This window comes from Melospiza melodia, chromosome Z, assembly GCF_035770615.1.
Source record: "Melospiza melodia melodia isolate bMelMel2 chromosome Z, bMelMel2.pri, whole genome shotgun sequence".
NCBI classification, from domain to species: Eukaryota; Metazoa; Chordata; class Aves; order Passeriformes; family Passerellidae; genus Melospiza; species Melospiza melodia.
Genome location: NC_086226.1, coordinates 14,707,746 through 14,735,673, shown reverse-complemented (window position 1 = coordinate 14,735,673; position 27,928 = coordinate 14,707,746). Strand labels below are relative to the sequence as shown.

The following is a 27,928-nucleotide window of genomic DNA, read 5'->3' as shown; positions in this document are numbered from 1 at the left end:
CTATACTAGCTTCTTTGTTCATAGCACCTGCTGTAACAAACAGCATTTTAAATGAAACTACCCAGAGAGTGCCTTTCTTCCCAGGACAGGAACAAGCCATCATCACCTGTTGCAAAACACCTGTGCTTTTGGGTTTGGATGTTGTTCCATCATTAAGACAAAAATAATGTTCTGCCATTAAGACAGAAGTTCACTGAGCGAAAAGAGCACTTTTTCAAGACAGATTTTATTTTTATTACAGTTTGCACATCAACGGCCTTTCTTTATAAAGAATCATTTTAGAATTCTGTTCAACATTTTCTACTAACTTAGTTCATATCTGAATGTCTCCATTTTATGACAGGAGATTTTAATTTAAACCAAAGTGCCAAAAACTTATGAAGTTCTTCAATACTGCTTTTGACAGCTCCTTCCACAAGGATGATGCATACCCCACAACTACACGCTGCCAAACTTCACAGAGATGCAGGGCACCAATGTATCACAAACAGATGAGCTGCAGCTGAGAGCCCAGTAAAGGTCAGCTTTCAATCTCCTCATTGCTCTTTGTAGAATGATCTTCCCCCTTTGGAGTCTGTGCATAAGAGTATTACAAAAGAAGGTGATTATTGACAAACCCATCCACCCACTTGCCAGAGATGATTTTCCTCTGCAGTATGTGTATGTCTGACAGAAGTGTTCTGCTGAGGAATAACTAAAAAGCCAGCTCAAAGCACAGTTTCTCTGACAACACCAATAACACTGTGAGGCCGTTCGTGTTCTGCTCTTTGGATTCTCCTCTCTGCTAGCTGTTCTCCCTCTGTGGTGAAAGTACTCAGGTCACCACAGCTCTCCAGGTACAGCAATCCAGGGTGCAATCTAGAAGGCAACACATGGACTCTCAATGATGTGGCTTGCTGGGCAGGTGTTGTCATCGCCTTTAAAAATAAGAGAGAAGTTTAAATCAGTTTTGTTTTCTGGTTCTTGTTCGATTAGAATAGTTTTTTACCCAACTAGGAAGAAGCTAATTGTAGTGTTGTCTGTTGTGTTTAAAGAATAATTTAAAAAGCTATAAAACCCCTAGCATTTGCCAAGGAGGCATGGGAAAAGGAGTCCTACTAGGGAAAAGGAGTGGGGTGATTTTTAATTTTGTTGTTGTTTGTGAGGTTTTTGTTAGGTTGGTTTAGTTGAGGGGAAACTAAAGGTGCACAGGAATTCTCTCACTCCAACCTATGGCATGTCTCATATTGTTATAGAAGGAACCTAAATGTCACCTCCTTGCAGAAGCCACTGAACTGTAATAACCTTCAGGCCTGTGTGATAAATTAAATTCTAAGGAGCCTTCTTCCCTCTTGTTTCTGTCATATTTGCCAAGGCTTTTGCTGCCTGAAGGCTGCAGTGGGAAATCCCACTTTATCTGCAGAGCCTAAATGACACTGATGCGTTTTGCATGAGAACACAAACCAAAACCAGCTGTCATAGCAAATCACTTGTGCTGTGCATGAATCTACCCAAATGGAATGTAAGTTACCAAAACAATTGTTTTGATGAAGTCTGCAGTGTCTGAAACTTCTGGATATTCACTCCATTAATGTAAGCACAAATTTTCTATTTTCTGCTTTTCTTTCTTTAGTACTAGGTCTTATTTTTATCCTGAGAGCCAATCACAAAAAAGTTACTTCTAGTGGGTTGACATAAAAATTTCCTTGTCATCCTCCATTCCTTCTGTTTGCAATAGCAAATGCTTATTTATAACATCTTCTCCCTCTCTTCTGCCACACTCTGTATAAAATGCTGTTATGTTATTTACAGTTCATGATTCCTCAATAGAAGACTGACTCATTTTTTAAATACACACATACTCTGGCTTCTAGGTGATGGAGCAGAAAATGTCACAGCCTCTCACACACTCCCTACATGGAACTGAAGTGCTGAAGGAAGCCAGTTTGGTTCAAGAACTCTGACACACAGACTGGCAAATGGAAACTTATACTTCTGAACCAGGGGCAACATCTGATCAGTACAAGTAATAAAACTACCTGCTCAAGGAACGTGGCACTGGTCACAGCTTCTGCCATATGTTTCTCATCTGATTTTAAAACAGACTTGATATTTTCCACCAAGTCACGTATGTCTGGGCTCATGCTGCAGGACTGCTCAAGGATCCACGCCACACGCCGTTTAGTGTCCATGTAAGAGTTATAATCTATCAGAGACTGGGGTCTTCCCCTCGAAGCTCTGGCTCCTGAGCTCTTCCGCAAGGTGACAGCGTTCAGTGGATTTACATCATTGAGTGTTGCAGTTTCACAGCTGACCACTGTCCCTGAAGACAAAAAACAAGTAAACAATCCGCATAGTTCACAGTATTCCCAGAGATTCCCCTCTTTATTCAATGAGGATGCAGTACATGGTTTAACCTTTTTAACCTTGTACAGCTTGACAGTCTGGCATGGTCAGGGTGGCTTGGAAGGCTCACTCTATCAGATTTACACAAAATGCCTGTAAAACAGTCATACGTAACTATGACTGAGTGCATATTACATGTCAGCGTCTGGAGGGACTCTTCCCCTTTGAAAAGTTCTTTGTCATTTTGTGTACATTTGGTTCCTTTCTCTTGTTTGGCATCTGAAGAGACCTGAAATGCCTGTTGAGTGTTAATGTAAACATAAAGGTATAATGATTTTATGATGTCTCCTAAACTCTTTATAACTTTTAGTTATTAGCAGTCATGAGGACAAATTGTACCTGAAAATCACTACCTGCCAAGCTGGAAGCTAGTAATACTACAAAGTAGAAATTCAGTGAGAAAAACTGAAACAACTTAACTTCAAAATTACCTTGCAAGGACTAAACAAAGGGCAATACAGAATCAATTTTGCTGCCTTTGGTGAAAAATTCACTGCCTTTGGTATAAACAAGTTACGAAATTTTGACCCCATTAAAAGGAATAAAAAACAAAAAAAAAAACCCCAAAACCACACCTACAGATTATTCAAGAAGCTCTTTAATGTCAGCTTCAGACCAAAAGATATTAGGAGGAGACACAAAACTTCCTAGCAAGAAGAGCACTACCTCAAAGCAAATTCCTCTGTTGCAGTGAGTTCCTATTCTGTAGCACTGGTGACTAACTCAGACCTAACTTCAGGAACACCAAGCCTAAAGCTTCCAAATGCTCCTGACATGGGGTCTCTGTACAGTGGAAGCACTCCGCTTTCACAGCTATGAATAGGTTCTGTGTCATGTAACTACTGCTTCAGCAGCAGATTCTCTGGGCTGCTGTGGTGGAAGTTGATAGGAGGACAAGAAAAAGCACATGATACAGCAGAGCCATGAAAACATTCCACAAAAACAGCAAGTGTAATCCAGGCAGGCATGCTCCCAATATCCAAAATAAATGGCTGTTACTAACATGCCCCATTGGCCCTTACATTTTGAGTGCTGGTATGTATCAGCAGCTCCTGTTGAGATTCCAATATCCTCTCGTAAAAACTGCAAGACCCCTGACAGGTGCGTTTTTCAAGATTGTCAGCAGTATCACAGACTGTGTAGTCAGATTAGCAGTTTTCCCACAGCAGCAGAATTAGATCACTGACACCAAAGCAATTTCATCAACTCTCCACCATGGGTTGTGTTGAGTTTCTGAGGGTTTTTTTTTTTTTGAAAATATGAGGCTTGATAAAAGGGGAGCAAATGTATAGGCTAATACCAAATCCCCAAGCCAGTTATGGTTTATTGCTTACACTGACAACTGCACTCGTAAGACTTTAGATGTCAGTGCACCGAGGAATCCTGTGTTTTCTCTCTCCTCATTTTCCACTACCCCTCCCTCATACCCAGACCTTGCTACAGACCCTGCTCCTAGATATGAAAACCTGAAGAGTGGCAAGATAAGGAGTTAGGTGGAGAAGGTTTGGCAAAGCACAGAGTACTGTTATGTAGGTGCTCTGTTGGGAAACAGCAGCTGATTTCTGCAGGTACGAGGTTTGATGTACCGAACTTCTGAAAAGTTCTTTCAAAGAACCATTACACAATCACTGGCAGAGAAAACAGAGTCACCTTGAGGCAGCTGGCAGTGCAGGAGCCCAGGGTCACTTTTAGAACATTTCCACAAGGGATCGGAGGCTCTTCTGTTCCTTCCAGCAGGCACACAGCCTGCATTTGAAGGGGAAAGGCTCACTCTGCTGGAAGGCTCCTGAATTTCTTCAGCTGAATAATGGGAAACAGAAAAGCAGTAGTCAAAATAAAGCTAATCTGTAGAAGCCATTATTAGAGACTGATTTTTTCCCCCCATCTGTAATAGGGAAATCTGCAAATCTGTAATGACAGAGGTCACAGAGGTCTAGAGGAGCATGTATGCGTGCACAGACCCACACTTACTGAACAGTAACATTGGTCTAAACATTGTTAAAATGTTTGCAAAAACCTGTTCAGCCTTATGCAACTGGAGTACCAATAGACTACAGTCTAGTACACCCTAGTACAAAAATCACCTTAAACTACCTGATCAGAGAGAAGGGAACTCCAGCTTTATTGGCAAAAAAACTAAGTATCACAGAGCCCCAAATCCTCCTGCTTACAGGCAGTTGTACCAAGATACGACATCACACAGAGAGATTGGTCACCTTTTGCAATTAGGGATCTTGTAAATCAGTGATCAGCCCTTAAAAAGAAATTAAAATCTTTACTTATACTTTCCTGCATTCTTGTGATATGCGATATCCTTCCCACTCTTTTTCCTAGGAGTGAAACTATGTGCTGCAATTTAATGAACAGGACAGGATGCAGCTGTGTATATTTCTCACTAAGCTTGGTTCTGTACCTCCATCTAGTGGCACCTGGCATATTACAAAAAACAATTTTATTGATCATTCAGGAGTTCAAAAATTTGTAGTTGGCTGCCCTTAATTGGATGCCACGTACCCATCACAGCCACACCCCTCTGCAACTGGACAGGGGAGAAAAAGGCTCATGACTTGAAATAAGGACAGGGAGAGATCATTCATCAATTACTATCATGGGCAAAACAGATTCAGCTCATGGATATTGGCTGATTTTACTCAAAAATGAGCAGAATAATGAGAAGTAAAACAGATCTTAAAATCACCTTTCCCGTCCCTCCCCTGGGCTTCTGCCCTGCAACAGCACAGGGAATGTGGGTTATGGTCAGTTCATGGCATGTTTCTGCTGCTGTTCAGGGAGAGGGGTCCTTCCTCTGCTGCAGCGTGGGGTCCCTCCCACTGGAGACAGTTCTCCAGGAACTTCTCCAGCTTCAGTCCATTCCACAGGCAACACTTCTACATAAAATGCTGCAGTGTGGTCACTCTTCCATGGGGTCAGTCCTGTTCCAGCGTGGGTCCCCCAAAGGGTCACAAGTCCTACCCAGAAACCTGCTCCAGCATGGGCTCCTTTCTCCAGTGGTGTGCAGGTCCCTACCAGGAGCCTGTTCCAGCACAGGCCTCCCATGGGTTCACAGCCTTCTTGCACACACCAGCTCCAGTGGGGGTTCTCCATGACCTGCAGGTGGATCTCTGCATCCCTGTGAACCTCCATGGCTGCAGAGGTACAGCTGCCTCTCCATGGGCTGCACCATGGGCTGCAGGGGAATCTCTGCTCCAGCACTTGGAGCACCTCCTGCCCCTCCTTTTCTCCACTGGCCCTGGCATTTGCAGGACTGTTTATCTCACATATTCTCACTTCACTCTTCTCTGACCACCAATACATCTGCAAAGTAACTTATTTTCCCTTCTTAAACATGCTGTCACAGAGGTGTTACCATGATTTCTAACTGGTCCAGCCTTCTCCAGCAGCAGGTCCATCTTTGGAGCTCTGCCAGGCATAGAAGAAGCTTCAAACCTTCCAGCAGCTTCCTTGCCACTACCAAAACTTGGTCATGCAAACCCAGTACAAAACCAAATTCATGTAAATAGGCTTTTATTCGGAACACAGCAAAAATCTGTAGTGTCACTCTTAACAGGTATGCAGTGGCAGGAGCATCAAGAAAATTTAGGTTTTGATGATTGTACTTGTTGAGGACAGCACCTTATCGTCTACACAAATGCAAATTAGAATCTCTAAAGAGAAGAAAGAGTGACACAACCTATATAAAACAAGTACCAGCCTAGAAAATCAGAAGGTGAGGCCCAGCAACAAAATATGGCAGACCAAGAGTCATGCAGGATTAAAGAGTCCATCACCAATCTAAACTTTTCAACACCAGTGGAGCTGTGTTAGCAGTAAGCCCTGGAGATGAAATGCTGCTGTTACTTTAGAGAGGTTGTTTGGTATTTTTTAAAAATTTTAAGCAGATTAATCAACAGATTTTGTGATCTTAAGATAATCCTTAATAATATTAATGTTTCAGAAAGATAACTGTCTTATGGTGGTGTGAACTGGAAATGCGTACACCTAGTTTGTGATGATACAGAGCAGCTACAGCACCAGCAAAATGCTGCATTGCCTGCCTACTGCAGTCAGCAGGGGAAATCCTTTTCTGCTTCACAGGAGTGATTATGAAGTCAGTAAAACAGTTTTAGCTGGCACAGAGAATCTTTAGAGCTCCTCCTGCAGACAGCAGTCAGGATTCCCCTCACTCTGCTGGCAGAGTAGTCCACAGCTCTAACTTCCACTAGGAGCTATGCTCAGTTATCAGCCCTGATGATGCCAAAGGAATCACAGCATCATACACAAATGCTCTGGCATGGCAGCCTGCCAGTATAAACTGAAAGATCAAGTTTTATTTATGGACTGCTACACTGCATCAGCTGAGACCGCCCACAGACTGCCTCTGCCACAATTCCAACACGAGCCCCCCCCTTGTATTTCCCTCCTGCAGTGTTTTAACCCCAGCAGGCACTCAGTCCCTTGCAGTCACTCTCCCTCTTCCCCAGTGATATGGGGAGAAGAACTGAAGGACAGAAGTGGCAGAACTCATGAGCTGAGATAAGGACAGCTGGAGTGAGGTGGGAGTGTAATAACCCAAGAAATTCAAGGGAAAACAAGTGATGCAAAAGCAGTCACTCACCACTGACTGATCCCAGCCAGTCCCTGAACAGTGACAACGCTGGAACACTCCCCCCAGGTCACAAATCCAAACCAGCACCATAGGCTCCTATGAGGGAAATTAACTCCATTCCAGTCAGATGTAGTACACCTCTCCAAATTTAAATAAAGGAAGAGATACAGCTTCGAGTATTTCTTTTTTCCTAAACTCTAGGAAGCCCTGGCATCTAGAAGAAGCAGCAGGGTTAATTTTCTTTCTTAAGAGGCTTACTTTCTGTTTTTATCAGAATTTAACAGGCAGGCTGTTAATTAAATGTTTATTTACAGATATTTTTATTTAAAAATACTGGACAAACCAGTTAGGATCATAGAGAGGAGGGTACCCTTTGCCATATGTGCTCAGGTAGGTCTGATTCTTCCAAAGGAAATTTTTAAACACAAATGCCTCAAACAATGTGATATCAGAGCCTTTTTTCAAAACAAAACAAAACAAAACAAGACAAAACAAGACAAAATACTTTCCTGACTGTCCTTCCCTGCAAGTGCATTTTCTATGTTTTTTTTTTTCCAGTTTCCAGTCCCCATAACTTTTTAACGTGTATCCTTGTATTTGATAACCTCTTTTTGTTTGTGCACAGGAGCTCAGAGAAAGCAACAGGAGTTTTACCAGTAAGAAAGCCTTGAGCAAGAAATCCAGAGGAGCTGTAGCAAAAGGCTTCATTCTGATTATCACAGCTGGCAAAACACCATAAGCACCCAAGTGCTTGTTTTCAGAGGTTTCAGGCAGACGGTCAGAGTTTAAGGGGATTTTGACAGAGCTGATATTTGGCTAAAGTATGACTTTACACAAACTCTTTTTTTCCCCTGACTCCACATAACTGGAACAATTCCAACTGATGCACTTCAAACCCAAGCTTTTTTTACAGTTTAGTAAGTAGGTTGGCAGAAGACAGGCCACAATCAAATAAAAGATTTGGGGCTTGCCCCCTGCCCCAGTTGTTGTGTGTACCACTCTGTTGTGTGGATATCGCAAATGAGACAATCTTGCCACAATGGCCAAGTCCTAATGAAAACTGGAACATATTTCATGGGCTGTACTGGAAAAGCTGGAAGTTAATACTGTTCAGCCACAAGCCTACATTGCAACAAACATTAGGCTAAAAAAATCTTTGAGCTGTAGGCATGGTTTTCTAAAACAGTGCAGAGCAAACCTGATGTTGTCTCTTACAGAAGGTTAGCTATCTCCTGTACCAGGATGCAGAAATTATTTAGTAATTCTTCCAGTTCAGGCTGGATAATGGAGTAATTCCCAGTTTAGCTCCACACAGCACTGCAATACTCAATCCTTATCCTATTTTTACCAGCAACAAAATGTTAACAGGCCCCATCACATACACTCAACAAAGAGAAGCACCAGAGGTGGACATAATTTCTTAAAACATATGGATATAGTGTCAAAAAATAACTTTTAGGTTACTAAAAAGGAAACATATCCTTCTTTCTGTATCTTGCATGAAAACAACTTGCTGTGCTTTTAAACATTTTAAATATTAATCCTTGCTCCCACCCCAAAACAATCATGATTCTGTATTTCTGGTTTGGAGTACGATGGCTGTCTGTCAAAGAACTAATGCTGTTGCTGCTGCATTAAGTTGTATGTGTTGGAGGGAACATTCTAGAACAAACATTAAAATTACTTTTTACCTTGAGTGGACTGCCTGTCACTTACTTCCCCTGAATCAACCTCTTCCACACCATTTATTTGAAGTGCACCTCCCTGGAACAGAATACAAAAGTTGAAAAATCACAAGTCACCACCTTTCTCTGGCATTTCTAAGAACTGCAGCATCCACCTTAGAAATGGAATACCTGTTCTTAACTACAGAGAGACTGTGTGATATGACTTCAATCCCATGGCAAAATCAAGGCCAGTGCACAGTGAATTTTATCCTACCCAGTATTTTCTGGTGAAAAGTGCCTGTCTTTTGAAAACACCAGTGAAAAAGGATGGCCAGTGATGCAAAAACCTTAACCTAGTCCCTCATGGGAGGAGTAAGCAAACTAAAGCAAGGAGGTCTTTTTAAATAACCAGCAACAGGTGTGCTCCACATTGCTTTCTCCTCCTTCTCCCTATGCCTGGGTTGTTTCCCAACTGGAGAAAACTTTACAGTTCCACAGATAAGTGACTAATTAAAATCTTTGGTGAAATTTACATTCATAATCAAATGTATCCTCCTGATGTACATATACCATGCTTGAGTGCAACCTCTCCCTTGGAGTGGAAAAACCAAATCAGACATTAAACTCCTGTGGCTCATACCTGCTCAGAGCTTTTTAAGCTGCACACAGTTTCGTAGGGTGGAGGTGGGTCCAGAGGGCAGTACACTTCAACCCCTCTGATTCGTGTTACATAAATATAGTGCAGTGAAATCACATCAGAGACAGGTGTGCTGCAATAAATAACACAGATCAAATCTGTTAGTATGGCTTTCCAGCTGCAGAAAAAATCACCTGTTACCAAACCCCACTGGCTTTCTGTGCCAGATGAGATTTTGGGATGCACATCACAGATACTGGACTTGCCAAGATCTGCAAGACCTTGTCTCAGAAGATGGCAGGAGTAATTCTCAGTTTAGCTCCTCAGGACGTGCCTCTCCAGTGTGTTCCCCAGAGTTCAAACATCTTTGGGCCTAGGAACCCATTCCAGTTTTACTTCATAGATTCAGTTTTGTGACAAAAAAATAAAGTACAGGTTGTCAATCAAAATGTGACAGCCTATCTCTGAGTTTTGTGAACCACTGAGTTCTTATTTGTAACCTAAATTCAAGATACTTCTGACCTGGTGCTTTATGCTCAGACACAGCTGCATAGAAAAAGCCAAATCCAAACTAAAGGCTGTTTTTGTGAAAGGCAACAATATTATGGTTGACCAATTCCAAAGGCTTGTATGAGGCAAATGCACCTCATGGCTAACCTTACTCCTCAGTTTCCAAAGAGCTCTCTGAAAACTTTACCACACCAGAAATCCCAAAGACCTTCTACTGCAACATCTTTCTCTTAGGAGGCAGCTCTGAGAAGGAAGAAAATAGAATAGTGCCTAGAGAAACCTTAATTTTGATAAGCATACATTTACATTGCCCCAGGAACACTGTAACAATGTGGAGGTCAACAACAGAGCTGGCATGAAAACCTTCCCAACACAATCCTCAGAGAAGTCTGTGACCCAAAACACCCCAGCTCTTCTCTGCCTCTTTTTTTTTTTAATTTTATTTGCTGATTTGGTGCTGAGCAGGAACCTCAAGAAACACACAAAAACCCGTATTTTGTTCTCTGAATTTTGGTCAGGTTTCATTCACCATCACTAGTGGATGCTACTCTCTACAAAGCAAGTCCTTCCTCACAGAATTTAGGGCTTCTCTGGACACTGGCTGGAGGGAACAAAGATGATTGTGAAAATTTTTTTCTTGCAAGCTCAGAGGAAAGGGCAGAATGACAGAAATGCCTATGGAAGACCACTTGCACAGACAGGAAAAGAATAAAACTTTCAAAATGAGAAGCTGGAAGCCCGCTTATGAAAGGCTCCTGTGAAGGCAATGGAGGTAATGCACAGAGAAATCTGAGGAAAGGAAAGCAGATATTATTACAGCTGGCCACTGTCTTTTTTAGTCTTTAAACTGGGGAAAACAAAATATGCTAAAATAGTTTTTAACTACAATCTACTTAATCTATTCCAAAAGGCTTCAGAATAATTCTGGAGACGGATCCTCCATCAACATTACTTCCTCACATTTTCCTAGTATGTTGATGCTGAATTTTCATTCAATGTAAGCCACAAAATTATATACATTTCGAATCTTAGTTTTGTTTTTAAACACGCCTGATCTGGCCTACCCAGCTCAGTCATACCTTGAAAATTAATGCTATGTCCAACAGTTATGGTAAAACTTATTACATAATATGCAACTGGAAAAGCACTCCCTGGAGTCCCTTAATTGCAATTTCCAGGAAGTACACAAACAATACTTTAAACTGAACTGAGGTAGATTTCTAGGCCTTGCTGCCCAACATGCATTATCACTTCCCTTAATTTACACTTCTCGTGACGCTTTCATAGAACCACAGAATATCCTGAGCTGGAAGGGACCCACAAGGATCAAAGGCCAACTCCTGCTAAACTTCACATTTTATTTTTCATCTGTAAACTCAGCTCTCACTGTTTGTTTTGTGCCAACCCTGAAAAATAATGTAATTGCTATTTTTTAATGTATGAAATAACAAGAGGTAGGAATTGACCAGACACTTGAAGGGCTAGGGGTTTTTTTGCTAATAAATACAACAAATGCAAAAGTTTCCCATGAACAGGTGAGCAAACAAATAGTGTTTGATATTTGGACTCCTGATGTTTCAATTTAAAGAGTGGCAGAGAAGGCCTGCCCATTCCAAACATGTCTTTGGCACAAATTTTGATGACTGTAGTATTTCCCTTTTCAGGGGATGTATCTGTCTCGGAGCTTGCAGATTTGTGCTCACCTCCCTGGATGTGGTTCCTGTCACACCTCCCTTGCACACAAAGGTTTGGGATGCAGGGACCAGGGAGCTCAGTACAGAAAGCCAGGACACAGGACCTAAAAGGAGCTCAGGGTACAATCTGGGAGGAAGAAGTGTGAGAAGGCTGACTGAGAAATAAATGGCCACATCCCATCTCAGCCACTCCTGTAGGATTCAGCCTGGGCTGAGTCATAATTACTCATCCTCCATAAACAGAAATAAAGCCAGTCTGCTGCTTTAACTTCTGCACTCCTGTGTAACTACCCAGAACACCCTAAAACAAGTAGCCTGACTTCAGAAGGATGTCATCATCAGCATTATTATCAGCCTGTAATTACTATCATTACTTCAGCATTACTATCAACCAGTTTTAACACAGTCACAGGCAAGGTAGCTACTCAATTTTAGACCACAGAAGCCTTAAATACTGTTCAGCAGACCCTCCTGTACCAAAAAAAAAAAAAAATATATATATATATATCCTGCTGCTGGGTAAGAGATAACCATCCATAATGACATGCTAGACAAAGAACAACTGGTCCATTTTAAAGCATAAATAATTATTCTTACAAAGAGATCATTATACATTCCACTCTGTTGTCATAAGCTGCTTGAACCAAGACATAAATAGAGGATTTCAGTAGTCTTTTGAATTCAAATCCAGCCTCTGGTGTTTCAGACAACCTGTTCATTCTAAATCCTACTGTTGTGCCATGTTATAATTTTCTAGGCAATCCCAAAATCTGTAATTACTTCTGCCAGGAACATATAGTCTTGAAAGTCATGCGTACTATTTCTGACGAAACAGTGAAATAAACTAAACACTCCTGCTCACTGCAAAAAGGAGGAATTTTGAACAAGAGTCATAGAGTCTGCTTGAACACCATAATACTTTATGTATAAATATTGTATGTTCAGAACAAAACAATGCAGCCCTGAAGGCACTTGAGATAGTAGTTCATGTTCTGACTCATGTGTTTATTATTTATCAGTAAAATAATAAACTCAACAGTCTCACAACCATGAGTTTGGCAGCTTTTCATTAGAAGGCACAAAATGGCTAACAATCTCTTGATACAAGGTCTTTTAAGACTAAACTATCCAATTAATGACACCTAGATTATTTTCCCTTTTAACCTAATGACTGATCCCAAAGACTGATCCCAAAGGTCCACAACGTGGACTTTTCTGCCCAATTACAAAACATCACAATTACAGACCCATGAAGAAGAAGGAAGAAGAAGGTAAAGAATAACAACCTGTCTCCACCCTAAAACCTCCATCTCACTTCATATTTATTTCTATATTCTAAAATCCCAAACTCTTAAGTTTTCTACCCTGTGATATTACACACTTCTAACCAACTACACACCCATTATCTCAGCACTATCAATGAATTTTGGAAGTCTTCACAGCCTCGAGTCAAACGCAGTGTTCTCTTGTGGGTCTGTGCCTATAAGCACAGAAAGTTTAAAATTCTCAGCATCCAGGATTCCAACAGCCCCACCTGAGTCATAAACTAGTAAAGCCAACCTGCAAGTTACTTTTAAGAGCAAATAACCTGCAAGGTAAGGGATTACTTTTCCAAGAAGTGCAGTCAAAGCACGCCCTTCAGTCAGCCCTAAGAACTCAAGAGGGAGAAGGAAAATGACTCAGGTCATAGGGGGAACACCATTCAGGGTCTCTGGCTTGCCAAATGGTTGTGTCTGGCTTCCCACTGCTGTCCTCACTGCACCTGACAGCATCGTGTAAGTCTTCAGCTGTGCCAAGCAGGAGTATTTCTCTCACCCAGAAATAGTCTGTAGAGAATCTAATCTCAAAACCACAAAATCTTACCCCCTTATCCACACTGTATTTATGCTTTTTCCAAACTAATAGGTTTTTTCTTCTTTTTTTTTTTTTAATCCCCCTAAAATCACAAACCTTTTTCACAGAGGAAACAATCATAAAAAAAAAAAGATTAGGCAGTGTTTCAAAAGACACTAAAAGAAAGGGAGTGTACAGTTTTACCTGTGACTTTGTGGAGTACAAGAATTAAAAGTTGCAAAATAGGAGGGAGGTGGGACAGGGGGGACAAAGTCATCAGGATCCAAATTGCGATCTTCACCTTCAATCTCACATTCATCCTATTCAAACAAAACTTGTGTTAAAACCCTTCTGGGCTATAAATATTGAACAGTGTAATCTGTTAATATTGTTTGTACCACTCTCGATGGCAGGCAATGCCTGGTGCTCACTTACTGTGCAGGACCTTCTTGATGCCAGTGTCAGTACGTAATGCAGGGCAGCCGCGGCGAAGCAAACTGTGGCGGTGAGAGCATTCAGGGCACTAAGAGCTAAGAGAACCTTCTGAAGAACATGAAGAATATTGAAATTAAAAAATTAAACCATGGTATTTGTAAATGTAAAAATAATAAATAATAATACAAAACTAAAACAAATAGAGAAAACACAGGGATGATAATGGCAATTACTTCTAAAAAATGTATGGGATGAAGTCTTCAGCACAATCTTCAAGACTGGAGTAATTTGCAAAAACTTGTTTTACACTATTTATTGTCCTGACAGAGAGCTCCAGAAGGGTTTAATACAGCTCAGATGAGATTTATCCATCTACTCATACAAGAATTATAACCTTCCTCATATCTTCTCTGTGGGAAATACAGATTCAGGATGATCAACATTAAAGACATGTCAAAGCCTTCTGATATTTGAAAATGGTATTGGTTGGGAGTTTTATTTTAGCAGTTTGTAAGCCACAAAAGGCTGAGAAGTGCAAAAGACTAACAAAAGCATCAAATCATTAGCTAAAATTTAGATCTCATTTACCCCTGTTATCTTGTCTGGATTTGACAGCAGTTTTGGTGGAACTAAAGACAAAAAACAGGCAAGAACTGCTTATTGGCTCAGCAATGCACTGGTCAAAACCCAGACATGAAACCCTCCCATCATGTTACAGTACCATGAAGAGTTTCTGACTGACCAGAAAAATAACAGTTTTTCCCAGTAAACACTTCAGCTCTGCACTGCTACATACACATGGACATTATAAAAGCAGTGCACTGCACCCATTGATGGGTGTGCAGGGTACCTTGAGAACAAGGTGAGCAGCACTGCATGACTTCACATGGTATAGCTTCAGTACAGCCTTTGCTTCTGTGCAGGTAGTAGGATGACGTTCTTCACAGCAAAAACAAGACTTGTTTTCATCCATATCCATCTTTAAAAAACAAAACTCTACTTTTTAATTGTTTTATGCAATATTTTTACCTGCATAATATAGAACCTATTGTCTTAAACTAAGCCCATGACCACAAAGCAGACTGAAAATACAGGATCAATTGAACAGTTTGGTATGCCAATGACTCCTGCATTATAAAGCTGTACTATACACTTCTTATTTGAGAGAAAGCATTGTGGGTAATGTGTTAACACACTTAAATACAACTTATTGTAATCAAAGCTGCACTGATTGCTAAGCTATTTTACTACTTATGCTTTTTCCAATGCATAACTGCCTAGAAATTATTTCTCTGACTGTTGTGCAAACCACTCTATATGAACTGTACACATTTTCTATGGTTCAAGAACATATCTTGCATTTCTATGGATGGACTGAAACCATCAACTCTAATTTCAATGCACTCAAATCATTAATAGCCATATTTGTACACCACAGGTTTTTGTAACTTTCACTTTCAAATTAATCTTATCATCTTAGTTTTCAAAGTAGAAATTCAAGGCTTCCATATGTAAAAATAATTGAGGTTTTAGCTTTCAAACTCTGGAGTCACAATGTTGACACTCTTCCACCTACAGAAGCCACTCTACAAAATAATTGACGATTTCAGGAATGTCTTTTTGCTCTACCCTGTATTTCCAACTACAGACAACTCAGAAATTCCTGCAATATTTGACCACTTCACCTGGAATACCATCATTAATTCTTATTATGGCTTTGGTACAGTGATACTGGATTAATCTATATTCCCATAAGTTTATAATCTTGGACTCTCACCACAATACATCTACTGGCATGTCAAGGAACCAACAATAGCTTTCCCGAAAGAATAAATGAATGAAAATATATATTCAAAGATCTGTTCCATTAGCCCACAAAGTCCTTCAAGCTTTTACACACAATCATCTTCATCAATAAGTGACTCTGTACTGTATCCTCAATTTCAATTATTCCACAGTTTCCAGTTCATCAATAGTGATTCTTCTATTTCTCATGACAACCACTTGCAAAAAATCTGCATTTTGTCCTGCTTTGTACAGACTGCATCTTCCTCAAGCGGAAGTGTTCTGAAAAGCTACTATGACTTAATCCACCTTATTTTTTTTCTCACAGCTTCTGCTGTAAGATATCACAGAATGGTCCTTCCCAGGTGAGGCAAAACAGGAAGAATAATCCCACCCACACATTATAATGAACTGAACATTTTGTTGGTAGCTCACCATTACCCACACACAGGCTTTTTGCAATGGTTTATATTTTTTACATTACTACAAAAATCTCTTGTGCTAGTTCTTTAATTACTTGCAACTCTACATCAAGAAATTTTGTGATCTCAGCACAGCAAGTTAATATCCATAGCGAGAAGAAATCCATGTAAATCAGTATGTGTGCTTACCAAATCACACCGGGGTAGCCCAGACACAAACTGAATGCCTTGACATCCTAGTATTAATCCAGTCACATTCAGCATAAAACTGATCATAGACAGCAGAACAAACAGGTTAACCTGGAACACCAAAACAAAGTTAACTGCAGTGGGCACAGAAACCCAACTCAAGGAACCTATTACAGAGCAAATCCCATTCACAAGCTGAAGCTGGGAATGACACTGCTTTTTCAAAACTGCCCATGACTTCAGTGCCCCAAGGTGTCTTAACCTATTCCCAAAATTCTTTGTCTTCTCTCTCCTTATTCTGGACTAGTTATGCAACTATTGAAAACTACTTTAATAATAGTACCAGAAATTTGTTGGAGTGCAAAGTATGATCTGCAAGTTGCCCAGCTTCCAATGTGTGTCACACTCTCCCACCAAGTTTAACTCTCAACACATTCAGAACAGTAAAGAAACCTGAAGAGGAAGAAACATCTTAAGACAACATTCACTCCACACACTTCCAGAATTATTCTGCAGCACAAATATATGAAAAATGTTTGTTCCAGTACAATAAATATGGAAACACTTTAGAGACTTGAGCTGCATGATTTTATTTCCTCCTGGCTACTAAAACCAGAATATTAGGAAATCAGATAATACTTCCAGATTTATAAAACACCAGAAATTGAGCAATGGCAAGAGCAATAAATACATGAAAAAAGGACAAGCAGAAACAGTGGACAAAATGATGTGTTGCTTTCACCTTACAATCTACGCTTACATGACTTTGGATATGGATTTTGGACATACAAAAGAACCATCCCTGTCCCCATTCATACAGGCAAAAATATCCTGTACTTCAAGAAAAAGTGCTGGGTAAGACTACTACTTTAGAGGCAAATAAAGGTAAGATTCCTCTTTAAGCATTCAATCCCACAAAGCAAGTATCATATTCTTAAGGTCCTAAAGCATCCTTCTTAATAACAATCCGCTCACTCAGGTTTCTTTGTAGCAAAATGGTCCAAGTTAAAAAAGTAGGACATCACAAAATACAGAGGAAGAGAAGGACACTATGAGGGACATGAGTTCAGTCCTGCTCCAGACTTACAGAAGATCCAGTAACAAGAACTTCCTAAACATGCAAACATCATGGCCTTCCAAATAAATTCATCTCATGTACCATGGTTAGGTACCTCAAATCTGAAGCAGATAGAGGTAACAGCTGTTGCACAAATTATGTTCCCATTTTTTGAGGTTCGGGGAAATAATCCCCGATGAATGGACATGAGCCAAAGAGCATTACTATGCAAGCAAGCTAAATTTTTAATTACAACATTACTAGTCATTACTAGTTTGATAATAACATTATCCTGTAAGGTACATTTTAACCCCAAAAACCCCAATAATTGATGTAGCTGTTAGTGAATCTCTGGAGAGAACTGGGACTACTTTGTGTTAGACACATTACAAACAAAATAATTTCTAAATTATTAAGAGGAAGAGAATTTTGTCCTAGCTTTTTACTAATCACAAAACCACAGATAAGAGGGGTTTCGTTCTAGAAAGGACTGTGTGTCTTTTTTTTCCATACAAACACAAAATCTAATGTTTTTAAAAATTACACCATGCTCAGCATGTAAATGAATGAAACCCATTCCTTATGCTTTTACCTAAATTAACTTAGTTACTCTTCTAACAAAAAACTACCTTGAGAAAAAAAATTGGTACACACAGGTATTTCATATAAAGCAAACTTTTCAACTGGGTTCAACACAGGGCACCAATAATTAGGAAATAGCCAGTATTGTAAGTGAAACAGAAGCTGTTTCAACATAAAGTATACTTATAGCACAACTCTCATTGAATTACATTAAGAAAAACAAGAGGTGTGTTTGTCCTTTTTCAGCTGATGACAAATGGAGAAAAGAAGTTACGTGGCCAAAGTAAAGAAAGATTAAAAAAAACAAGCTAGCAAACTCACATTTAAGTTGTCGCCTGTGGTACAGAAGCTGCAATGGAAACAATTCCATCTATAGCTATATAAAAAGTTACAGTTAAAATCAAGACTTCCAACTCAAAATTTTGAAAAACAAACAAAATCATTAATATTTTACTAAAGGAATGCCAGAAATCAAAGAACAAAGAGAAAGAGAAAGAGCACTATCATAAATATGCGAAACAAGGATGATACATTCTGCATTTATGTTCTAATAAATTCTATCACGTGCAAATATAATCTTGATCTGTTTTTTATTATAGATATAGTGTATTTCTGACTGAATAATCCAATATCCAGAAAATCCTGCCAAATGATCAGAAGACAAGGATAATTCCTCTAGATTCAATCTAAAATACTACCATGATCTGAGCCATAACCACAAAATTCTCTACCACACATCTTGACAATTGACGAGACGTTGTACTTGACTGTCAAGAGAAAAAATCTTTTTTCTTTCCGCTCTATCACTGGTCAACATTTTTACACAATAACTGAGATTGGAAGGGACCTCTTGAGACCATTTAAATCTAATGTCCTGTTCAAGCAGGTGTCACAACAAGGGACCTGGAAGCATACGATCCCTTCCATCCGAGAACATGCTACGATTCTGTGACCTACACCAAGCTGTTGAATATAATGCCCAGTTAGTTTTGACTATCTCTACATGTAACCTACACCAGTTTTTAACCACCACAACAGTAAAAAAGTTGTCTTCCATGTTCAGATGGAGTTTCCTATTTTCTCAGTTCTGCTCACAGCCTCTTGTCCTGGCAGCGAGCACTACTGAGAAAGCTTCAGCTCACTATTCTTTGTTCCTTCCCATCAGCTACTAATGGAGATTTCCACTGAGCCTCCTCTTCTCCAGGCTGAACAGCCACAGCTTTCATACCTCTCCAGGTGTTTGAAGGATCACATCCCTTGACCTGCTGGCAAGTCTCTGCTTAATCCAGCCCAGGACACCAGTAGTCTTCTCTGCCACAAGACCACTTTGCTGTCTCATGGACAGCTTGCTGTCCACTAGGATCCCCAGATTTTTCTTTGCAGAGCTGCTTTCCACCATGCTGTTCCCTCCTATGTGATAAGGTAATTTCCCTGTGTAGGCAGGACTTTGTTTTCCACATTGCTGAACTTCAAGAGATTCCTTTCAATGCAATCATCAGCCTGTCCAGGTCATTCCAAATGGCAATATTTAGTGTGTCAGCCATTCCTTCCAGTTTGGCATCACCTGTGCTGACAGTGCACTCAGATCCACTGTGCAGAGCACTCACTTCAGTGGTACTGGCCCCTCATTTTCTACCCCTCAGGCTCACCCCTGGTCCTTGGCTGGCTCAGCTTTAACCACTGATCACAACCCTCTGTGCGCCCTTATTCAGTCACTCACTGTCCCATCTAACATGTAGTCTGTCCGCTTATTTAGTTACTTACACTCTCCTGCAGATGCAAATTTAAATAACTGCTCACCTACGAGTAAAAACAGGGGTTACACTTTATCCCAGCAACAGAAGTTCCTACCCAGAGAAGTTCTTCTCAATTTAGAAAAAAATAGAAAAAGGCAAACATGGTATTTCAAAAACTAAAATAGATGTAACTGGTGTTAACTGCAGTTATAAAAATGGAAACTACTCAAACTATGGCCTCAGTTTGGCTCACAGCTTCATCTTCAGAGCATTAGATATACATGGACTGTGAACAACTGCAGAAAGCTGTGAGGAACCTTCATATGAATTAAACTACATGAAAGTGAAGTGTATGATATTCATATTCGCTAAAGTCTTGCATGTATTATCTTTTTTTCAGGTAAAAAAGTCCATCATCATGCCTTTTGAGGTCTCCAAGGAAGAATAAATTTGCATAGTAAAACTCTGACACTATCTTTCATTCTGCATGGGGAAGCTCCTTTTTGTCCTGCTGCTGCTGCTACCACTGAAGCAAGTATCTAATGCCAGAGAGGAACTGCTTTCACTTAAACAGGCACGTGCAGGACTGATGCCCTGCACTTAAGCAGGCACTTAAATGAAAGAAAAAATAGTTGCTTCAACAACTCTTATATCAGTTTACAGCCAACGTATACTCTTTATAAACATCCTGTAGAAAAGAATACATCCATTTATTAATTGCCCACATGCACAGCAGCAATAGCAATAATTAAAACTCATAGGACCTTATTAGATTTCTGTCAGTTGTGAGAGCTATTCATTGTACTGTATGGAAACCCACAATACAACTTTGAACAAAGGAAAGCCTCACATGAAAAGACAAACTAATTCATTTAATAAAAATAGTCACATATTTTAAATGCAGCACTAAAACACCCCATGTGTAAGAGAAAAGCTTTTGCAGCATATAAACGGCTATAAGCTTCTAATAGCTTTTCATAATCTGACTCCTAAAAGAGTCAGATTATGAAAATCTTATACTGACTTTAAAACCTTTGCATAATTACTACTTATTGACTTAATGCTGGAGTCTAGAGTGTGAGCAAAGAGGTTAATACAGAAATATTTTACTTCTAAAATACAGGGAAAAAAGATACTACTACAGTAGTTCTCACAAGTCAAATGACTGCTTGTTATAAAGCACATGCCTAGGGAGAGACTGGTTTTCAGGGTCAGGGAAGCTAGGGAGCTTCTGTTCACAGTTCACTGTTACTACCAGAGCTAAAATTTAAGAACGCTACCTGAATGAAATATCTTGATCTATACATTAAATTTTAATTAAATTTATGAAAATCTATCAAGTTTTTTTTTTCTGTCGAACCCTCAAGGCCTTACATGAAAACAACGGCATGTATGAACACAAAAGCTGCCATGCTAGCAAACAACATTAAGCATGCAGTACTTGATGTAGCTGAAAGCCAGTCACATCCAACCAGCCTGCATTCTTGATCCCATGCATTTTGCAGGCACCAATCTGCTCCCCAGTACTTGCAGCTGCAGCAGTTAAACTGCACAGCACAACAGGCTAGTGTCTTGTTGGATGCTGGCACTCCTTTCCCTTTCATTCAATCACAGCTAAGTCTCCTCTTTAGCAGCAGAACTCAAAGCACCCAACAGACACCAGAGAGATGCTGAACTTGAAGTCTTTGTTTCAGTCGGAGAAAAAAACCCCAAAACCAGAAACAGTCACCTAAAAAAGCACTCTCCAGGGCTGTAACTAATTTGTGCATGACTGAAAAGAAAGGATGCTTCACTACCTAAGGGCTTCTGCATTCAGCAAAGCATGAACAGCTCCTGGCAACTCCTGGGAATGCAATATAAACTCAAATCAGTCCAATCTGGCATACAAGTAAGGACAGACAATATAGCAGCTAGCATGACCTGTCAAAGACATGAACTGCACTCAAAACATACACAATCAAACTAACAATGGAGAACTGATGTACTCTCTGAAAGAATTTAAGTTCCTTCAGTAAAACTAAGATTTGAAGCTGTGTGAAAGGAAGCAGCTTAGGAGCAGAGAGAAAGAAACTGGATTCTATGCCTGGAGGAAGGCGACATTGAGGAAGATTGAGCCCAGAACAGCTCACAGTCAATACCCATGTAACTTGGAGGCGTAGGTGGTGAGTTTCCCTTTCCACATTAATGTATTTGGACAGTCCTAAAGAAGAAGAAACACAGGATCATTAACATTTCCAAGACCATTGAGTCCAGTGTTAACTCAGCATTACCTCAAAGAAAAATCAGCTTCAAAGCACAAGCATTAAAAGCTGACTTCCAAAGCTGATTGACATTTGATATTGATAACCAGAATGGAAATTCCTCAAACACCTAAAATCAAGGAAGGACTGAAACCAGACTCCTCAGCAGCTGTACTGCTCAAGGCTAGGCCTTCCTTGCAAAAATGTCCTTGAAAATAAATTTCTTAATTTTGCCTTGCAGTACCCTCTCTCAGAGATACATTATTTATCTAGTATCATCTCACATTGTTAATACAGCTGTAAAACAGTGTGGGTGGCAAAATCCAAATATGGCTCTCCATTTTATTTACTAAAAGGTTTTATCACAGCCATCCCTCTTCATGGCTGTTTTTTCACAGATGGTGCTACTGAAGGTCCACTACATCTGTAACCAATATGCTTCCCTTCCTTTCTCCCCGCCAAGGAAAAAAACAAGTGGCTGAAACACCACAGCCCATCCCCAGCCTCATTTCTCACAGCACTGCAGCCATGTGCTTTCTTCAAGCATCAGCAGCATGAGAATCTTGCCAGCACAGAAAAAACAACCTACAGTCTGGGTCTTTTCTCCTTTATCAGGGCCTTGCATTGAAGTGGCAGCGATAACAGCCTGACCCTTCACAAAAACCGGAATACAGATAGTGAGAAACCACCACTGGGAGTGCTAAGGCTTTACATAAGGAGTTGTAAGAGGTGGACAGTCACAAATGACAAATGGATATGTTTTAGTTCTGAATGAGTTTTCTAGTCTTGCTTATGAACATCATAATTCTAAGCAATGACTGTGTAATGATCTCATTGCTGAGAAATTTAGGAAGCTTGCTTTTACAATTTGTTTAATAGTGCATTAACTCCCTAGAGAAAACATTCAAGTTAGTAGAGGGTAGACATAATAGGTATTTAGGCCAGCATAAATATGCCCACAGAAACTAACAATCTGTCCTTGAAAGACTGTAGCTAGTTTAAGGCATTATTTCCTTACCCTCAAGAAGAGTATAATGTTTATTTACTTTTATTTTCCCACATAGAATAGAATATTTCAGTTGGAAGGGACCTACAACAATCATCTAGTTCAACTGCCTGACCACTTCAGGGCTCACCAAAAATCAAAGCACAGTATTAAGTGCATTGTCCAAAATGCCTCTTGAATACTGACATCTTGGGGTATCAAATACATCTCTACGAGCCTGTTCCAGGCTTTCACTGCTCTTTTAGCAGAAATGCTTCCCAGTGTCAAGGATGATCTAATCTGGCTATCAAAAATCAAACCTCTATAGAATACACATACAAATAAGAAAAAAATCCCAAACAGTTACATAGAATCACACAGTCACAGAATAATTGTGGCTGTAAGAGAGCTGAGGAAGACTCCTGCATTATCTCCTGCTCAAAAGTAGGGTCAGCTGTGAAATCATGGCAGGCTGCTCAGAGCTTTTATCAATCAATTTCACGTCAAAAACTTTCCTGCTGCATAATATTACAGGGCAATCTCCTTCAGCATGTGACCATCCTAAAGACCACTTGAAATAAAAGAGGGGATCAAGAATAATTTGTGTTTTCTATTTAAGTAAAACTAGGAAAGGAAAATAAGGTTTATACAAAGGAGAATGTTAAAGAGTGAAAGAGCAACAACATGCTATAGAAACAGCACAGAACACAGGCAGTATTAACACAGGAGTACTGCGCAAGCCTTAGGCAGTTTGAGACTGATAGCATGTACATTTATCTTGATGAAAATATGGTCCTTCTAGACTAGGAGTCTCTAACAGCGGGCTCCTCTCTATATCCACAAAACTCCTAAAAAATTTGCCCATGTTAACCAATGCACACTGAGAAATAACAATGGATGTTAGGGGTGCTGGTTGACAGCTAGCTGAACATGAGCCAGAGTGTGCCCAGTGGCCAAGGAGGCCGGTGCCACCCTGGCCTGTGCCCAGAACAGCGCGGCCGGCGGGACGAGGGCAGGGATCGAGCCCCGGCTCCGGGCACTGGGGAGGCCTCACCTCAAGGCTGTGCTCAGTTCTGGGCCCCTCACTTTAAAAGCCACACGCAGGGGCTGGGGCCTGTCCAGCCAAGGGCAACGAGGCTCCTGAAAGGACTGGCGAACATCTCTCATGAGGGACAGCTGAGGGAGCTGGGGTTGTGTAGTCTCAAGAAGAGGAGGCTCAGGGGGGACTTCACTGCTTTTTGCAGCTCCCTGTAAGGGGCTGAGGTGAGTCGGGGCCTGAATCTGCTACAGTGCCTGCAATGAGAGGACAAGAGGAAATGGCCTCAGGCTGAGACAAGGGAGAGCCAGATTAGAGACTAGGAAAAGCTTTTTTGCTGTTAGGGTGGTCATGCTTTGGAATAGGATGTGCCAGGGAGGTGGCGGAGTCACCGTCCCTGGAAATGTTCAAGAGGCATCTGGATCTGGCATTGGGTGATGTAGTTTAGGGATTTGGGGCAGTGCTGGGTTGACAGTTGGACTTGATCTCAAATCTCTCTTCTAACCTTGGTGAATCTATGATTCTATGATTCTATCCACAGCTCACACATCTAATCCATGGTACTCCTCACTGATACCCATGTGGATCTGAAGACAGTGCTGCAGAAAAATTAAACAACTGCCTTGGCCCGAAAAAAGTCTTCAGAAGTGACAGTAAGGCAAAAAATTCTGAGCAAATACACAAAAGCAAACAAAACAAAACCAACCAACCAAATGAAAAAACTCCCTAAACTCACACACAAACAAAAGCAACTCCACAGCTCCTTTTCAAATCCCAACTCTGAGACATTAAGAGCTACACAGCTTCAGATTTCACTTACATGTGGAAACAGCTTACACACCCTGCATAGCAATCTACTCTCACAGCAATGTAATGTCAACTGTATATGAAACTAGCACAGGATCCTGCTGTAAGATGTTAAATTAGCTCTCAAACCCATTGTCAAAAACTAAAAAACTACAACTAAGCTAGGATTTAAAGCCATCTCCTTCATTTCAGTTTAAACTGCACTATCTTGGAGAACTAAAATACTTATTCTAAGCCAGCATTTTCTTATACATAAAAAAACATAAAATGTGTGCTTTAAATAACATTAACAATTCTTCCAGACATGGTCCACTTTTGCCCTTACAGGGGACTTCATCCATGCAGGAATGAATATGGCCTTGCACGGTCTTTGACTTCTCTTTAAATAATTATGATTCTGCAATTTGAAAAGAAAGATTCAACACTATTTTTTTGAAAGGAAAAAGGGGTGATTATTTTTTTACCAACAACTATTAAATTAGGCTCTTTTTTTTTTTTATGATTTCCTTACAAAGTCTGATCCATACTTACCAAAAGCCGCATTGGCCTCTTCCATGTTGTTAATCCTAAGATTCCACATAAGATTGCCTACAACACAAAAAAACATGGCATCAGCAAGAAGCAAAGAACTGTTTACAAAATGCTATTTACACTGTTTTTATTACTGTATTTTGGAACACTATAGCAATGCTGGGAAGATACGAAGATGCACTTTAAAGCAGAGAATACCTATGCTGATGAAGTTCTTTGCTCCTAAGAGCATTCTGTGAAATAACAACCAAATTAAATATGCTAGTTTCTTACTTTTGCCTCCCAGAAAACATGCATGGGGACAAGTAGTATATCAGCAATTCCAACCTCTACATTTGCCTTAAATAACTGCTTTCAGCCAACTAAGTATTTGTTCTCTGCAACACGGCTAGGCAAATCTAAAAATTGTCCTTTTCGTCCCTTACCTCCATCACCATCTCAGCACTTCATTAACCGCCTAATTCCTTCTTCCCTTTTGCTGACTCTGACCATTCTGGTGAGCTAAAACCCAGAGCATGAACCCTACCAAAATCAATAAAGAGCACCAGCACTACCTCCCTGAAAAGTTTTGCTATTTAATCAGATGAATGCCAGTATCAGCACGAGGAAAGAAGTTAAAATAAAAGCACATTCTTCTGCAACAGCAGTTTTTAGACCAAACTTGCTAAATCACAGAACTGAACCTTATGACTCTTTCTTTACCTTATAGGACCAAACAATTAAGAAATGATAACGAATTGCTCTAGAACTGAAACAAACAGCATACCTGAATACTCTCTCACACAAGAATAGCGACCCTATAAAGAAAGGCAAGTAAGTTTCTCAGCATGTCCCCTAAGTCAGCAGCTATACTTTTAACTTGATGGACATTGTGACTAAGCCAGCCAAGCTCCTACCCCAAAAAGAAACAGGAAGACTGGAACAACCAGGAAGTCATCCACTAGTATTTTTAATAAATCCCTTCAGTAACTTCATTCACTTGACATGATCAATTTAATCTAGCGTAACACGCATATATGACTTGGCCAAAACACCTACTGATATCATCACTGGTGTTGCAAAACCACATACATAACTGCAGTTTCATAACAAACTATTTTTTGAATTCTCTGACTGCAAAATTGACACATGATTTTATAACAAAGCTCATCAATACTGACGTAATTTTTTTCCTTAATGACAGCAAATTTATTTCATTACATCTGTTCAAGATAAGAAAAGAAAGTCCTTCTCAAAATTTTCCTAGCATGCCCCTCACAAGTCAGCATGTAGCATCCATAATGAAAAGAAAACCAAACCAAAAGCACCCAACCAGACACAGCAGTCAGCTTTTAAGGGCATCTGCTTTTCCAGGTTGCTTCTGAACTAAAATTTTCACACATATTTTTATACGCAAAAAGTATTTTGGTAACTTTTCTGAGTGCACTATTGTTTCAGAAACATAATTTTAAAAACCCCAAACAAAATCAACACCCTTCTTGATTATTAAAAATACTGAATACCTCTATCTTACACAAGCAATTTTAAAGCATTTTAAAAGCACAAGCATGGTTCTATGTGCAGAATTCAAAGAATATCCATTGGTTACATAAACTTTTAACCCAGAGTTAGAATCAGAAAACAAAAAGAAACAAAACAAAACAAAAAGGATGAAAGATCACATGAGAGATACCAAACAAAGTCACTTGGATGGTCTGGATTTCCCTCTCCCCGGAAGGACTGTGTGCATTCAGGAACAAACACTGCATTATACAGATGAACAGGAACTACTTGATCCCCAAACAACTGCACTGAGCACATTTTTACAGGTGGTGAACAACATGGCAATTTAATTGAAATGTTTAAAGCAAGGGAAAAGCTGATACTGTTCACACAGGCAGCAGGAGCTGAGTGTCCCAACTCAGTACATGACTGCTGGAGGGCCCAAACTGGCACTAATCAATCTGACTCTGCTACACTTAATATTCTGCTTACTGCTGCCTAGCTTCTGCAATATAAACTCTTGCATATATTACATATTTATAAACCTGTGGTTTAAAGCAGGGCGCAACAGGAGATGGAAAAACTTCTTTCAGCAGTCTTTCCAAAACTGTGCTAAGTCCATCTATTTTTCCCCCAGGAACATTGCTGATTTATCTCTACCTTATGCCTACGATCAAAGGCCCAAAGCACAAACATTCAACATCTACACAAACAACAATTGTTGAAAATCCTGTGTCCGATAGTGCAAAATAACCGAGTACTTTTTTTTTTTTTCTCAAAAATGCACGTCAGGAAATAAGTCCCCTATTTGCTTGTCTCGACGTTTCTAACTCCGTTGGGGTCCTGCAAACATCCTACAAAGCTGTCAGCAAAAAGCCGTCACCCCGTTACCCGGAGGCTGTTTCCAAGCGGTCGCGGGGAGCGTGATCACGCATCCCTCGGGACAGCCAGCCCCGCAGGTGCCGAGGACGCACGGCCAGACCCCAGCATGGCGTGTCCGGCCCGCGGCCGTCACTTACCGAGGAGCCGGCCCAGAGGGGACACGAATTCTTCACCTGCGGGGCGCTGCTCAGCGACAGCGCCCCGAAGCACAGAGCCACCAGGGCGCAGCCCAGGCCGGTCTGCAGCAGCCCCAGCCCGAGCAGCGAGCGGAACAACAGCAGGGGGCACGGGCGGCACGGGCGGCACAGGCGGCGGCGCCGCGGCGCGCCCGGGCGGAGGGGCCCTGTCTGGGGCAGGGGGACGAGTCCCTGGAGAGGGCAGCAGGACCCCGGCAGCACCATGGGCGACACGGGGGGCGCTGGCGGCG

At 40.6% G+C, this 27,928-nt stretch overlaps 1 protein-coding gene across 1 annotated transcript; it reads right to left on the bottom strand.

Moving 5' to 3' along the window:
- Positions 1-206: 206 nt before the first annotated feature.
- ENTREP1 (endosomal transmembrane epsin interactor 1) lies at positions 207-27,902 on the bottom strand. The gene is made up of 11 exons (XM_063180120.1): positions 27,639-27,902; positions 25,138-25,194; positions 16,164-16,274; positions 14,618-14,746; positions 13,768-13,875; positions 13,537-13,652; positions 9,299-9,428; positions 8,683-8,755; positions 4,036-4,185; positions 2,019-2,302; positions 207-917 (listed from the first exon to the last, which is right to left on the bottom strand). Exons 1-11 carry the CDS (start codon positions 27,900-27,902, stop codon positions 708-710), a joined length of 1,632 nt encoding a protein of 543 aa, XP_063036190.1. The 3' UTR covers positions 207-707.
- Positions 27,903-27,928: the final 26 nt, after the last annotated feature.

Excerpts from the sequence above, each read along its gene's own strand:
- ENTREP1 (XM_063180120.1), bottom strand. The coding sequence starts at position 27,902 with ATGGTGCTGCCGGGGTCCTGCTGCCCTCTCCAGGGACTCGTCCCCCTG. Across the intron at positions 14,747-16,163 it reads GGCTACCCCGGTGTGATTTG|ATGGATATGGATGAAAACAA; the intron begins GTAAGCACACAT and ends TGTTTTTTAAAG. Across the intron at positions 13,876-14,617 it reads CTGCTCACCTTGTTCTCAAG|AAGGTTCTCTTAGCTCTTAG; the intron begins GTACCCTGCACA and ends CATGTTCTTCAG.